The 17253-nt window shown below is 31.6% G+C and overlaps 1 protein-coding gene across 17 annotated transcripts in view; it reads right to left on the bottom strand.

The window, feature by feature from the left end:
• TNS1 (tensin 1) overlaps nt 1–17253 on the bottom strand; it is a 608032-nt gene that overhangs the window by 11325 nt on the left and 579454 nt on the right. For all 17 annotated transcript variants that reach the window (XM_073647437.1, XM_073647438.1, XM_073647442.1 and 14 more), the window contains 2 exons: nt 1363–1431; nt 1133–1162 (listed from right to left, as the gene is read on the bottom strand). In XM_073647437.1, coding sequence (XP_073503538.1) covers nt 1133–1162; nt 1363–1431 — 99 coding nt within the window. The remainder of the gene's footprint in view (nt 1–1132; nt 1163–1362; nt 1432–17253) is intronic.

The raw sequence follows: 17253 nt of genomic DNA, 5'->3' as shown, positions 1-17253 counted from the left end.
GTGTAATTGCAGGGCAGGAGGGGGAGAGCAGAGAGGTAACATTCAGACCCGGGTAGCGGGCAGGGAGAGCAGTGGCCATGCTGTAAGATGACTCTGTGCTCTGCTGGAGGCCGGAGCAGGTGGGCGGAGCCTCCTCTCCTGCACTTACACAGTCAGCAGCTGGTGAGTCATCCTCGCAGCGTCGCCGGACACAGCAGAGCAGATTCCATCTTCCGACTCCCGGGCCCTCCTGTCACACATTATAATGAGGTCAATCCGGCCACAGGCCCCTGGGAGCCCCGGGCCCCATGGCAGCCCAGGGCCCCGGGCGGTAGCCCGGATTGACCTCATTATAATCCGCCTATGACGGAGATCATCACAGCTCTGGATCTCAAGATCAGGGGGGTCCCAGCGGTTACACGATCAGTAAATTATCCCCTATCTGTTGGATACAAGGATAACATCCAAACTTGGTGCAACCCCTTTAACAGTCAGGACTGTAGTCAGACACAATTTAACTCCACTGATACATTGTAACAAAGTATCAAGACAGGAGGGAGATTGGCTCAGCTGCTGGGTTCATTTTTAGGGATCATCATCTAGATACAATTGTAACAATCTCGTACAGGAGAACAGGAAATTATTCAAAGAGATCTTCAGTCACTGGATAAACATGGAGCCATTCACTGACCGCAAGCCATGATCTTCAAAATAGTAAAGAAGGTAAATGAATAAATGATGTATCCTGGAGAGTTCTGCAGCTTTCTAACATGATGATTAATCTGTATCTACATTTACCTAGAGTTCCCATTAAGAGCATATTGATATTTGAACCCCCCCAAGGGGGCCGCACTCTTGAGGTGACCATGCACATTAGATGTAATGGATGAACCTGCCGTTTTCAATCATTTACTCCTAATACAGCGTGATTCCAAACTGCACCCATCATTGGTAATAAAAGAATTAGTGGGCAAAGCTCTGGGGTCTCGGTTTACAGACAATCATGACGTCAGGTCATCAGAGCAATTATTAGACCCCATTGGAAATAACGGTGCAGGTGACAGATGCAGAGAGAAACCTGGGGGACACGAATTCCACTAATGTCAAGTCAGCGCCCCAAAGCCTAAAGTGAAAATCAGTAAGGGAGACTTACTTAGCCGGAGTCCCATCTGTCTTCATCCACCTGGAGAAAGAAAGATCCACAAGTCAGAAAATCAGCAATGAGCAGAAATAATTAATATTAGACAGAGGGCGGCAGATGATCACTATAGGCGACACAGCACATCACAAATCTATCACAAAGCAGGGAAAAAACAAAGAAGTCATCATCCCAAAATGCTAAGACTCATTGTACACAATAAAGAGGAGACTCCTAATACTCACTTCCTCTCCTGTGGATCCACATCGCAGAAAGTGACCGTGTTTAGAGGGTAATGTCTCCTGAAAAACAGCCTGAAACAGAAAAATACCAAATGGTAGTAATGAGGCAGTATTATAGTAGTTATATTCTTGTACATAGGGGCAGTATTATAGTAGTTATATTCTTGTACATAGGGGGCAGTATTATAGTAGTTATATTCTTATACATAGCGGGCAGTATTATAGTAGTTATATTCTTGCACATAGGGGGCAGTATTATAGTAGTTATATTCTTGCACATAGGGAGCAGTATTATAGTAGTTATATTCTTGTACATAGTGGGGCAGGATTATAGTAGTTATATTCTTGTACATAGCGGGCAGTATTATAGTAGTTATATTCTTGTACATAGGGGCAGTATTATAGTAGTTATATTCTTGTACATAGGAGCAGTATTATAGTAGTTATATTCTTGTACATAGGAGCAGTATTATAGTAGCTATATTCTTGTACATAGGGGCAGTATTATAGTAGTTATATTCTTGTATATAGGGAGCAATATTATAGTAGTTATATTCTTGTACATAGGGGCAGTATTATAGTACTTATATTCTTGTACATAGGGAGCAGTATTATAGTAGTTATATTCTTGTACATAGGAGCAGTATTATAGTAGTTATATTCTTGTACATAGGGGCAATATTATAGTAGTTATATTCTTGTACATAGGGAGCAGTATTATAGTAGTTATATTCTTGTACATAGGGGCAGTATTATAGTAGTTATATTCTTGTACATAGGAGCAGTATTATAGTAGTTATATTCTTGTACATAGGGGCAGTATTATAGTAGTTATATTCTTCTACATAGGGGCAGTATTATAGTAGTTATATTCTTGTACATAGGAGCAGTATTATAGTAGTTATATTCTTGTACATAGGGGCAGTATTATAGTAGTTATATTCTTCTACATAGGGGCAGTATTATAGTAGTTATATTCTTGTACATAGGAGCAGTATTATAGTAGTTATATTCTTGTACATAGGGGCAGTATTATAGTAGTTATATTCTTGTACATAGGGAGCAGTATTATAGTAGTTATATTCTTGTACATAGGAGCAGTGTTATAGTAGTTATATTCTTGTACATAGGAGCAGTATTATAGTAGTTATATTCTTGTACATAGGAGCAGTATTATAGTAGGTATATTCTTGTACATAGGGGGCAGTATTATAGTAGTTATATTCTTGTACATAGGGGGCAGTATTATAGTAGTTATATTCTTGTACATAGGAGCAGTACTATATTAGTTATATTCTTGTACATAGGAGCAGTATTATAGTAGTTATATTCTTGTACATAGGAGCAGTATTATAGTAGTTATATTCTCGTATATAGGAGCAGTATTATAGTAGTTATATTCTTGTATATAGGGGCAGTATTATAGTAGTTATATTCTTGCATATAGGGGCAGTATTATAGTAGTTATATTCTTGTACATAGGGGGCAGTATTATAGTAGTTATATTCTTTTATACAGGGAGCAGTATTATAGTAGTTATATTCTTGTACATAGGAGCAGTATTATAGTAGTTATATTCTTGTATATAGGAGCAGTATTATAGTAGTTATATTCTTGTACATAGGAGCAGTATTATACTAGCTATATTCTTGTACATAGGGGCAGTATTATAGTAGTTATATTCTCGTATATAGGGAGCAGTATTATAGTAGTTATATTCTTGTACATAGGAACAGTATTATAGTAGTTATATTCTTATACATAGGAGCAGTATTATAGTAGTTATATTCTTGCACATAGGGGCAGTATTATAGTAGTTATATTCTTGTACATAGGGGCAGTATTATAGTAGTTATATTCTTGTATATAGGGAGCAGTATTATAGTAGTTATATTCTTGCACATAGGGGCAGTATTATAGTAATTATATTCTTGTACATAGGGGCAGTATTATAGTAGTTATATTCTTGTATATAGGGAGCAGTAATATAGAAGTTATATTCTTGTACATAGGAGCAGTATTATAGTATTTATATTTTGCATATAGGAGCAGTATTATAGTAGTTATATTCTTGCACATGGGGCAGTATTATAGTAGTTATATTCTTGTACATAGGGGGCAGTATTATAGTAGTTATATTCTTGTACATAGGGGCAGTATTATAGTAGTTATATTCTTGCACATAGGGGCAGTTTTATAGTATTTATATTCTTGTACATAGGAGCAGTATTATAGTATTTATACTTATATTCTTGTACATAGGGGGCAGTATTATAGTAGTTATATTCTTGTATATAGGAGCAGTATTATAGTAGTTATATTCTTGTCCATAGGAGCAGTATTATAGTAGTTATATTCTTGTATATAGGAGCAGTATTATAGTAGTTATATTCTTGCACATAGGGGCAGTATTATAGTAGTTATATTCTTGTACATAGGAGCAGTATTATAGTATATATATTTATATTCTTGTACATAGGGGCAGTTTTATAGTAGTTATATTCTTGTACATAGGAGCAGTATTATAGTAGTTATATTCTTGTACATAGGAGCAGTATTATAGTATTTATATTCTTGCACATAGGGGCAGTATTATAGTAGTTATATTCTTGTATATAGGAGCAGTATTATAGTAGTTATATTCTTGTACATAGGGGGCAGTATTATAGTAGTTATATTCTTGTACATAGGAGCAGTATTATAGTATTTATATTCTTGCATATAGGAGCACTATTATAGTAGTTATATTCTTGCACATAGAGGCAGTATTATAGTAGTTATATTCTTGTACATAGGAGCAGTATTATAGTATTTATATTCTTGTACATAGGAGCAGTATTATAGTAGTTATATTCTTGTACATAGGAGCAGTATTATAGTATTTATATTCTTGCACATAGGGGCAGTATTATAGTAGTTATATTCTTGTATATAGGAGCAGTATTATAGTAGTTATATTCTTGTACATAGGGGGCAGTATTATAGTAGTTATATTCTTGTACATAGGAGCAGTATTATAGTATTTATATTCTTGTACATAGGAGCAGTATTATAGTAGTTATATTCTTGCACATAGGGGCAGTATTATAGTAGTGATATTCTTGTACATAGGAGTAGTATTATAGTAGATATATTCTTGTACATAGGAGCAGTATTATAGTAGTTATATTATTGTACATAGGGGCAGTATTATAGTAGTTATAGTCTTGTACATAGGAGCAGTATTATAGTAGTTATATTCTTGTACATAGAGGGCAGTATTATAGTAGTTATATTCTTCTACATAGGAGCAGTATTATAGTAGTTATATTCTTCTACATAGGAGCAGTATTATAGTAGTTATATTCTTGTATATAGGAGCAGTATTAGAGTAGTTATATTCTTGTACAGAGGGGCAGTATTATAGTAGTTATATTCTTGTACATAGGGAGCAGTATTATAGTAGTTATATTCTTCTACATAGGGGGCAGTATTATAGTAGTTATATTCTTGTACATAGGGGCAGTATTATAGCAGTTATATTCTTGTACATAGGTGCAGTATTATAGTAGTTATATTCTTGTACATAGGGGCAGTATTATAGTAGTTATATTCTTGTACATAGTAGCAGTATTATAGTAGTTATATTCTTGTACATAGGGAGCAGCATTATAGTAGTTATATTCTTGTACATAGGGGCAGTATTATAGTATTTAGATTCTTGTACATAGGGGCAGTATTATAGTAGTTATATTCTTGTACATAGGAGCAGCATTATAGTAGTTATATTCTTGTACATAGGGGCAGTATTATAGTAGTTATATTCTTGTACATAGGGGCAGTATTATAGCAGTTATATTCTTGTACATAAGAGCAGTATTATAGCAGTTATATTCTTGTACATAGGGGCAGTATTATAGTAGTTATATTCTTGCACATAGGAGGCAGTATTATAGTAGTTACATTCCTGTACATAAGGGCAGTATTATAGTAGTTATATTCTTGTACATAGGGGGCAGTATTATAGTAGTTATATTCTTGTACATAGGGGCAGTATTATAGTAGTTATATTCTTGTACATAGGAGCAGTATTATAGTATTTATATTCTTGTACATAGGAGCAGTATTATAGTAGTTATATTCTTGTACATAGGAGCAGTATTATAGTATTTATATTCTTGCACATAGGGGCAGTATTATAGTAGTTATATTCTTGTATATAGGAGCAGTATTATAGTAGTTATATTCTTGTACATAGGGGGCAGTATTATAGTAGTTATATTCTTGTACATAGGAGCAGTATTATAGTATTTATATTCTTGTACATAGGAGCAGTATTATAGTAGTTATATTCTTGCACATAGGGGCAGTATTATAGTAGTGATATTCTTGTACATAGTGGGGCAGGATTATAGTAGTTATATTCTTGTACATAGCGGGCAGTATTATAGTAGTTATATTCTTGTACATAGGGGTAGTATTATAGTAGTTATAATCTTGTACATAGGAGCAGTATTATAGTAGTTATATTCTTGTACATAGGGGCAGTATTATAGTAGTTATATTCTTGTACATAGGAGCAGTATTATAGTAGTTATATTCTTGTACATAGGAGCAGTATTATAGTAGCTATATTCTTGTACATAGGGGCAGTATTATAGTAGTTATATTCTTGTATATAGGGAGCAATATTATAGTAGTTATATTCTTGTACATAGGGGCAGTATTATAGTACTTATATTCTTGTACATAGGGAGCAGTATTATAGTAGTTATATTCTTGTACATAGGAGCAGTATTATAGTAGTTATATTCTTGTACATAGGGGCAATATTATAGTAGTTATATTCTTGTACATAGGGAGCAGTATTATAGTAGTTATATTCTTGTACATAGGGGCAGTATTATAGTAGTTATATTCTTGTACATAGGAGCAGTATTATAGTAGTTATATTCTTGTACATAGGAGCAGTATTATAGTAGTTATATTCTTGTACATAGGGAGCAGTATTATAGTAGTTATATTCTTGTACATAGGAGCAGTATTATAGTAGTTATATTCTTGTACATAGGGGCAGTATTATAGTAGTTATATTCTTGTACATAGGGAGCAGTATTATAGTAGTTATATTCTTGTACATAGGAGCAGTGTTATAGTAGTTATATTCTTGTACATAGGAGCAGTATTATAGTAGTTATATTCTTGTACATAGGAGCAGTATTATAGTAGGTATATTCTTGTACATAGGGGGCAGTATTATAGTAGTTATATTCTTGTACATAGGGGGCAGTATTATAGTAGTTATATTCTTGTACATAGGAGCAGTACTATATTAGTTATATTCTTGTACATAGGAGCAGTATTATAGTAGTTATATTCTTGTACATAGGAGCAGTATTATAGTAGTTATATTCTCGTATATAGGAGCAGTATTATAGTAGTTATATTCTTGTATATAGGGGCAGTATTATAGTAGTTATATTCTTGCATATAGGGGCAGTATTATAGTAGTTATATTCTTGTACATAGGGGGCAGTATTATAGTAGTTATATTCTTTTATACAGGGAGCAGTATTATAGTAGTTATATTCTTGTACATAGGAGCAGTATTATAGTAGTTATATTCTTGTACATAGGAGCAGTATTATAGTAGTTATATTCTTGTACATAGGAGCAGTATTATACTAGCTATATTCTTGTACATAGGGGCAGTATTATAGTAGCTATATTCTCGTATATAGGGAGCAGTATTATAGTAGTTATATTCTTGTACATAGGAACAGTATTATAGTAGTTATATTCTTATACATAGGAGCAGTATTATAGTAGTTATATTCTTGCACATAGGAGCAGTATTATAGTAGTTATATTCTTGCACATAGGGGCAGTATTATAGTAGTTATATTCTTGTACATAGGGGCAGTATTATAGTAGTTATATTCTTGTATATAGGGAGCAGTATTATAGTAGTTATATTCTTGCACATAGGGGCAGTATTATAGTAATTAAATTCTTGTACATAGGGGCAATATTATAGCAGTTATATTCTTGTATATAGGGAGCAGTAATATAGAAGTTATATTCTTGTACATAGGAGCAGTATTATAGTATTTATATTTTGCATATAGGAGCAGTATTATAGTAGTTATATTCTTGCACATGGGGCAGTATTATAGTAGTTATATTCTTGTACATAGGGGGCAGTATTATAGTAGTTATATTCTTGTACATAGGGGCAGTATTATAGTAGTTATATTCTTGCACATAGGGGCAGTATTATAGTATTTATATTCTTGTACATAGGAGCAGTATTATAGTATTTATACTTATATTCTTGTACATAGGGGGCAGTATTATAGTAGTTATATTCTTGTATATAGGAGCAGTATTATAGTAGTTATATTCTTGTCCATAGGAGCAGTATTATAGTAGTTATATTCTTGTATATAGGAGCAGTATTATAGTAGTTATATTCTTGCACATAGGGGCAGTATTATAGTAGTTATATTCTTGTACATAGGAGCAGTATTATAGTATATATATTTATATTCTTGTACATAGGGGCAGTTTTATAGTAGTTATATTCTTGTACATAGGAGCAGTATTATAGTAGTTATATTCTTGTACATAGGAGCAGTATTATAGTATATATATTTATATTCTTGTACATAGGGGCAGTTTTATAGTAGTTATATTCTTGTACATAGGAGCAGTATTATAGTAGTTATATTCTTGTACATAGGAGCAGTATTATAGTATTTATATTCTTGCACATAGGGGCAGTATTATAGTAGTTATATTCTTGTATATAGGAGCAGTATTATAGTAGTTATATTCTTGTACATAGGGGGCAGTATTATAGTAGTTATATTCTTGTACATAGGAGCAGTATTATAGTATTTATATTCTTGCATATAGGAGCACTATTATAGTAGTTATATTCTTGCACATAGAGGCAGTATTATAGTAGTTATATTCTTGTACATAGGAGCAGTATTATAGTATTTATATTCTTGTACATAGGAGCAGTATTATAGTAGTTATATTCTTGTACATAGGAGCAGTATTATAGTATTTATATTCTTGCACATAGGGGCAGTATTATAGTAGTTATATTCTTGTATATAGGAGCAGTATTATAGTAGTTATATTCTTGTACATAGGGGGCAGTATTATAGTAGTTATATTCTTGTACATAGGAGCAGTATTATAGTATTTATATTCTTGTACATAGGAGCAGTATTATAGTAGTTATATTCTTGCACATAGGGGCAGTATTATAGTAGTGATATTCTTGTACATAGGAGTAGTATTATAGTAGATATATTCTTGTACATAGGAGCAGTATTATAGTAGTTATATTATTGTACATAGGGGCAGTATTATAGTAGTTATAGTCTTGTACATAGGAGCAGTATTATAGTAGTTATATTCTTGTACATAGAGGGCAGTATTATAGTAGTTATATTCTTCTATATAGGAGCAGTATTATAGTAGTTATATTCTTCTACATAGGAGCAGTATTATAGTAGTTATATTCTTGTATATAGGAGCAGTATTAGAGTAGTTATATTCTTGTACAGAGGGGCAGTATTATAGTAGTTATATTCTTGTACATAGGGAGCAGTATTATAGTAGTTATATTCTTCTCCATAGGGGGCAGTATTATAGTAGTTATATTCTTGTACATAGGGGCAGTATTATAGCAGTTATATTCTTGTACATAGGTGCAGTATTATAGTAGTTATATTCTTGTACATAGGGGCAGTATTATAGTAGTTATATTCTTGTACATAGTAGCAGTATTATAGTAGTTATATTCTTGTACATAGGGAGCAGCATTATAGTAGTTATATTCTTGTACATAGGGGCAGTATTATAGTATTTAGATTCTTGTACATAGGGGCAGTATTATAGTAGTTATATTCTTGTACATAGGAGCAGCATTATAGTAGTTATATTCTTGTACATAGGGGCAGTATTATAGTAGTTATATTCTTGTACATAGGGGCAGTATTATAGCAGTTATATTCTTGTACATAAGAGCAGTATTATAGCAGTTATATTCTTGTACATAGGGGCAGTATTATAGTAGTTATATTCTTGCACATAGGAGGCAGTATTATAGTAGTTACATTCCGGTACATAAGGGCAGTATTATAGTAGTTATATTCTTGTACATAGGGGGCAGTATTATAGTAGTTATATTCTTGTACATAGGGGCAGTATTATAGTAGTTATATTCTTGTACATAGGAGCAGTATTATAGTATTTATATTCTTGTACATAGGAGCAGTATTATAGTAGTTATATTCTTGTACATAGGAGCAGTATTATAGTATTTATATTCTTGCACATAGGGGCAGTATTATAGTAGTTATATTCTTGTATATAGGAGCAGTATTATAGTAGTTATATTCTTGTACATAGGGGGCAGTATTATAGTAGTTATATTCTTGTACATAGGAGCAGTATTATAGTATTTATATTCTTGTACATAGGAGCAGTATTATAGTAGTTATATTCTTGCACATAGGGGCAGTATTATAGTAGTGATATTCTTGTACATAGTGGGGCAGGATTATAGTAGTTATATTCTTGTACATAGCGGGCAGTATTATAGTAGTTATATTCTTGTACATAGGGGTAGTATTATAGTAGTTATAATCTTGTACATAGGAGCAGTATTATAGTAGTTATATTCTTGTACATAGGGGCAGTATTATAGTAGTTATATTCTTGTACATAGGAGCAGTATTATAGTAGTTATATTCTTGTACATAGGAGCAGTATTATAGTAGCTATATTCTTGTACATAGGGGCAGTATTATAGTAGTTATATTCTTGTATATAGGGAGCAATATTATAGTAGTTATATTCTTGTACATAGGGGCAGTATTATAGTACTTATATTCTTGTACATAGGGAGCAGTATTATAGTAGTTATATTCTTGTACATAGGAGCAGTATTATAGTAGTTATATTCTTGTACATAGGGGCAATATTATAGTAGTTATATTCTTGTACATAGGGAGCAGTATTATAGTAGTTATATTCTTGTACATAGGGGCAGTATTATAGTAGTTATATTCTTGTACATAGGAGCAGTATTATAGTAGTTATATTCTTGTACATAGGAGCAGTATTATAGTAGTTATATTCTTGTACATAGGGAGCAGTATTATAGTAGTTATATTCTTGTACATAGGAGCAGTATTATAGTAGTTATATTCTTGTACATAGGGGCAGTATTATAGTAGTTATATTCTTGTACATAGGGAGCAGTATTATAGTAGTTATATTCTTGTACATAGGAGCAGTGTTATAGTAGTTATATTCTTGTACATAGGAGCAGTATTATAGTAGTTATATTCTTGTACATAGGAGCAGTATTATAGTAGGTATATTCTTGTACATAGGGGGCAGTATTATAGTAGTTATATTCTTGTACATAGGGGGCAGTATTATAGTAGTTATATTCTTGTACATAGGAGCAGTACTATATTAGTTATATTCTTGTACATAGGAGCAGTATTATAGTAGTTATATTCTTGTACATAGGAGCAGTATTATAGTAGTTATATTCTCGTATATAGGAGCAGTATTATAGTAGTTATATTCTTGTATATAGGGGCAGTATTATAGTAGTTATATTCTTGCATATAGGGGCAGTATTATAGTAGTTATATTCTTGTACATAGGGGGCAGTATTATAGTAGTTATATTCTTTTATACAGGGAGCAGTATTATAGTAGTTATATTCTTGTACATAGGAGCAGTATTATAGTAGTTATATTCTTGTACATAGGAGCAGTATTATAGTAGTTATATTCTTGTACATAGGAGCAGTATTATACTAGCTATATTCTTGTACATAGGGGCAGTATTATAGTAGTTATATTCTCGTATATAGGGAGCAGTATTATAGTAGTTATATTCTTGTACATAGGAACAGTATTATAGTAGTTATATTCTTATACATAGGAGCAGTATTATAGTAGTTATATTCTTGCACATAGGGGCAGTATTATAGTAGTTATATTCTTGTACATAGGGGCAGTATTATAGTAGTTATATTCTTGTATATAGGGAGCAGTATTATAGTAGTTATATTCTTGCACATAGGGGCAGTATTATAGTAATTAAATTCTTGTACATAGGGGCAATATTATAGCAGTTATATTCTTGTATATAGGGAGCAGTAATATAGAAGTTATATTCTTGTACATAGGAGCAGTATTATAGTATTTATATTTTGCATATAGGAGCAGTATTATAGTAGTTATATTCTTGCACATGGGGCAGTATTATAGTAGTTATATTCTTGTACATAGGGGGCAGTATTATAGTAGTTATATTCTTGTACATAGGGGCAGTATTATAGTAGTTATATTCTTGCACATAGGGGCAGTATTATAGTATTTATATTCTTGTACATAGGAGCAGTATTATAGTATTTATACTTATATTCTTGTACATAGGGGGCAGTATTATAGTAGTTATATTCTTGTATATAGGAGCAGTATTATAGTAGTTATATTCTTGTCCATAGGAGCAGTATTATAGTAGTTATATTCTTGTATATAGGAGCAGTATTATAGTAGTTATATTCTTGCACATAGGGGCAGTATTATAGTAGTTATATTCTTGTACATAGGAGCAGTATTATAGTATATATATTTATATTCTTGTACATAGGGGCAGTTTTATAGTAGTTATATTCTTGTACATAGGAGCAGTATTATAGTAGTTATATTCTTGTACATAGGAGCAGTATTATAGTATTTATATTCTTGCACATAGGGGCAGTATTATAGTAGTTATATTCTTGTATATAGGAGCAGTATTAATTCTTGTACATAGGGGGCAGTATTATAGTATTTATATTCTTGTACATAGGAGCAGTATTATAGTATTTATATTCTTGCATATAGGAGCACTATTATAGTAGTTATATTCTTGCACATAGAGGCAGTATTATAGTAGTTATATTCTTGTACATAGGAGCAGTATTATAGTATTTATATTCTTGTACATAGGAGCAGTATTATAGTAGTTATATTCTTGTACATAGGAGCAGTATTATAGTATTTATATTCTTGCACATAGGGGCAGTATTATAGTAGTTATATTCTTGTATATAGGAGCAGTATTATAGTAGTTATATTCTTGTACATAGGGGGCAGTATTATAGTAGTTATATTCTTGTACATAGGAGCAGTATTATAGTATTTATATTCTTGTACATAGGAGCAGTATTATAGTAGTTATATTCTTGCACATAGGGGCAGTATTATAGTAGTGATATTCTTGTACATAGGAGTAGTATTATAGTAGATATATTCTTGTACATAGGAGCAGTATTATAGTAGTTATATTATTGTACATAGGGGCAGTATTATAGTAGTTATAGTCTTGTACATAGGAGCAGTATTATAGTAGTTATATTCTTGTACATAGAGGGCAGTATTATAGTAGTTATATTCTTCTACATAGGAGCAGTATTATAGTAGTTATATTCTTCTACATAGGAGCAGTATTATAGTAGTTATATTCTTGTATATAGGAGCAGTATTAGAGTAGTTATATTCTTGTACAGAGGGGCAGTATTATAGTAGTTATATTCTTGTACATAGGGAGCAGTATTATAGTAGTTATATTCTTCTACATAGGGGGCAGTATTATAGTAGTTATATTCTTGTACATAGGGGCAGTATTATAGCAGTTATATTCTTGTACATAGGTGCAGTATTATAGTAGTTATATTCTTGTACATAGGGGCAGTATTATAGTAGTTATATTCTTGTACATAGTAGCAGTATTATAGTAGTTATATTCTTGTACATAGGGAGCAGCATTATAGTACTTATATTCTTGTACATAGGGGCAGTATTATAGTATTTAGATTCTTGTACATAGGGGCAGTATTATAGTAGTTATATTCTTGTACATAGGAGCAGCATTATAGTAGTTATATTCTTGTACATAGGGGCACTATTATAGTAGTTATATTCTTGTACATAGGGGCAGTATTATAGCAGTTATATTCTTGTACATAAGAGCAGTATTATAGCAGTTATATTCTTGTACATAGGGGCAGTATTATAGTAGTTATATTCTTGCACATAGGAGGCAGTATTATAGTAGTTATATTCCTGTACATAAGGGCAGTATTATAGTAGTTATATTCTTGTACATAGGGGGCAGTATTATAGTAGTTATATTCTTGTACATAGGGGCAGTATTATAGTAGTTATATTCTTGTACATAGGAGCAGTATTATAGTATTTATATTCTTGTACATAGGAGCAGTATTATAGTAGTTATATTCTTGTACATAGGAGCAGTATTATAGTATTTATATTCTTGCACATAGGGGCAGTATTATAGTAGTTATATTCTTGTATATAGGAGCAGTATTATAGTAGTTATATTCTTGTACATAGGGGGCAGTATTAGAGTAGTTATATTCTTGTACAGAGGGGCAGTATTATAGTAGTTATATTCTTGTACATAGGAGCAGTATTATAGTAGTTATATTCTTGTACATAGGGGGCAGTATTATAGTAGTTATATTCTTGTACATAGTAGCAGTATTATAGTAGATATATTCTTGTACATAGGTGCAGTATTATAGTAGTTATATTCTTGTATATAGGGGCAGTATTATAGTAGTTATATTCTTGTACATAGTAGCAGTATTATAGTAGTTATATTCTTGTACATAGGGAGCAGCATTATAGTAGTTATATTCTTGTACATAAGGGCAGTATTATAGTAGTTATATTCTTCTACATAGGAGCAGTATTATAGTAGTTATATTCTTGTATATAGGAGCAGCATTATAGTAGTTATATTCTTGTACATAGGGGCAGTATTATAGTAGTTATATTCTTGTACATAGGGAGCAGTATTATAGCAGTTATATTCTTGTACATAGGGGGCAGTATTATAGTAGTTATATTCTTGTACATAGGGGCAGTATTATAGCAGTTATATTCTTCTACATAGGTGCAGTATTATAGTAGTTATATTCTTGTACATAGGGGCAGTATTATAGTAGTTATATTCTTGTACATAGTAGCAGAATTATAGTAGTTATATTCTTGAACATAGGGAGCAGCTTTATAGTAGTTATATTCTTGTACATAGGGGCAGTATTATAGTAGTTATGTTCTTGTACATAGGGGCAGTATTATAGTAGTTATATTCTTGTATATAGGAGCAGTATTATAGTAGTTATATTCTTGTACATAGGGGCAGTATTATAGTAGTTATATTCTTGTACATAGGGGCAGTATTATAGTAGTTATATTCTTGTACATAAGAGCAGTATTATAGCAGTTATATTCTTGTACATAGGGGCAGTATTATAGTAGTTATATTCTTGTACATAGGAGGCAGTATTATAGTAGTTATATTCCTGTACATAGGGGCAGTATTATAGTATTTATATTCTTGTACATAGGGGGCAGTATTATAGTAGTTATATTCTTGTACATAGGGGCAGTATTATAGTAGTTATATTCTTGTACATAGGGGGCAGTATTATAGTAGTTAAATTCCTGTACATAGGAGCAGTATTATAGTAGTTATATTCTTGTACATAGGAGCAGTATTATAGTAGTTATATTCTTGTACATAGGAGGCAGTATTATAGTAGTTATATTCTTGTACATAGGGGGCAGTATTATAGTAGTTATATTCTTGTACATAGGGGCAGTATTATAGTAGTTGTATTCTTGTACATAGGGGCAGTATTATAGTAGTTGTATTCTTGTACATAGGAACAGTATTATAGTAGTTATATTCTTGTACATAGGGGACAGTATTATAGTAGTTATATTCTTGTACATAGGGGGCAGTATTATAGTAGTTATATTCTTGTACATAGGAGCAGTATTATAGTATTTATATTCTTGTACATAGGAGCAGTATTATAGTAGTTATATTCTTGCACATAGGGGCAGTATTATAGTAGTGATATTCTTGTACATAGGAGTAGTATTATAGTAGATATATTCTTGTACATAGGAGCAGTATTATAGTAGTTATATTATTGTACATAGGGGCAGTATTATAGTAGTTATAGTCTTGTACATAGGAGCAGTATTATAGTAGTTATATTCTTGTACATAGGGGGCAGTATTATAGTAGTTATATTCTTCTACAAAGCAGCAGTATTATAGTAGTTATATTCTTCTACATAAGAGCAGTATTATATTAGTTATATTCTTGTATATAGGAGCAGTATTAGAGTAGTTATATTCTTGTACATAGGGGCAGTATTATAGTAGTTATATTCTTGTACATAGGGAGCAGTATTATAGTAGTTATATTCTTGTACATAGGGGGCAGTATTATAGTAGTTATATTCTTTTACATAGGGGCAGTATTATAGTAGTTATATTCTTGTACATAGTAGCAGTATTATAGTAGTTATATTCTTGTACATAGGGAGCACCATTATAGTAGTTATATTCTTGTACATAGGGGCAGTATTATAGTAGTTATATTCTTGTACATAGGGGCAGTATTATAGTAGTTATATTCTTGTACATAGGAGCAGTATTATAGTAGTTATATTCTTGTACATAGGGGCAGTATTATAGTAGTTATATTCTTGTACATAGGGGCAGTATTATAGTAGTTATATTCTTGTACATAAGAGCAGCATTATATCAGTTATATTCTTGTACATAGGGGCTGTATTATAGTAGTTATATTCTTGTACATAGGGGTAGTATTATAGTAGTTATATTCTTGTACATAGGAGCAGTATTATAGTAGTTATATTCTTGTACATAGGGGCAGTACTATAGTAGTTATATTCTTGTACATAGGGGCAGTATTATAGTAGTTATATTCTTGTACATAAGAGCAGCATTATAGCAGTTATATTCTTGTACATAGGGGCAGTATTATAGTAGTTATATTCTTGTACATAAGAGCAGCATTATAGCAGTTATATTCTTGCATATAGGGGCAGTATTATAGTAGTTATATTCTTGTACATAGGGGGCAGTATTATAGTAGTTATATTCTTTTATACAGGGAGCAGTATTATAGTAGTTATATTCTTGTACATAGGAGCAGTATTATAGTAGTTATATTCTTGTACATAGGAGCAGTATTATACTAGCTATATTCTTGTACATAGGGGCAGTATTATAGTAGTTATATTCTCGTATATAGGGAGCAGTATTATAGTAGTTATATTCTTCTACATAGGAGCAGTATTATAGTAGTTATATTCTTCTACATAGGAGCAGTATTATAGTAGTTATATTCTTGTATATAGGAGCAGTATTAGAGTAGTTATATTCTTGTACAGAGGGGCAGTATTATAGTAGTTATATTCTTGTACATAGGGAGCAGTATTATAGTAGTTATATTATTGTACATAGGGGGCAGTATTATAGTAGTTATATTCTTGTACATAGGGGCAGTATTATAGCAGTTATATTCTTGTACATAGGTGCAGTATTATAGTAGTTATATTCTTGTACATAGGGGCAGTATTATAGTAGTTATATTCTTGTACATAGTAGCAGTATTATAGTAGTTATATTCTTGTACATAGGGAGCAGCATTATAGTAGTTATATTCTTGTACATAAGGGCAGTATTATAGTATTTAGATTCTTGTACATAGGGGCAGTATTATAGTAGTTATATTCTTGTACATAGGAACAGCATTATAGTAGTTATATTCTTGTACATAGGGGCAGTATTATAGTAGTTATATTCTTGTACATAGGGGCAGTATTATAGCAGTTATATTCTTGTACATAAGAGCAGTATTATAGCAGTTATATTCTTGTACATAGGGGCAGTATTATAGTAGTTATATTCTTGCACATAGGAGGCAGTATTATAGTAGTTATATTCCTGTACATAAGGGCAGTATTATAGT

This window comes from Phyllobates terribilis, unplaced genomic scaffold (genome assembly GCF_046119375.1).
Source record: "Phyllobates terribilis strain yellow unplaced genomic scaffold, ASM4611937v1 Scaffold_9__5_contigs__length_417890890, whole genome shotgun sequence".
Classification (NCBI taxonomy): Eukaryota; Metazoa; Chordata; class Amphibia; order Anura; family Dendrobatidae; genus Phyllobates; species Phyllobates terribilis.
The sequence above is the reverse complement of the archived record's forward strand: the minus strand, read 5'-3'. Positions and strand labels throughout refer to the sequence as shown.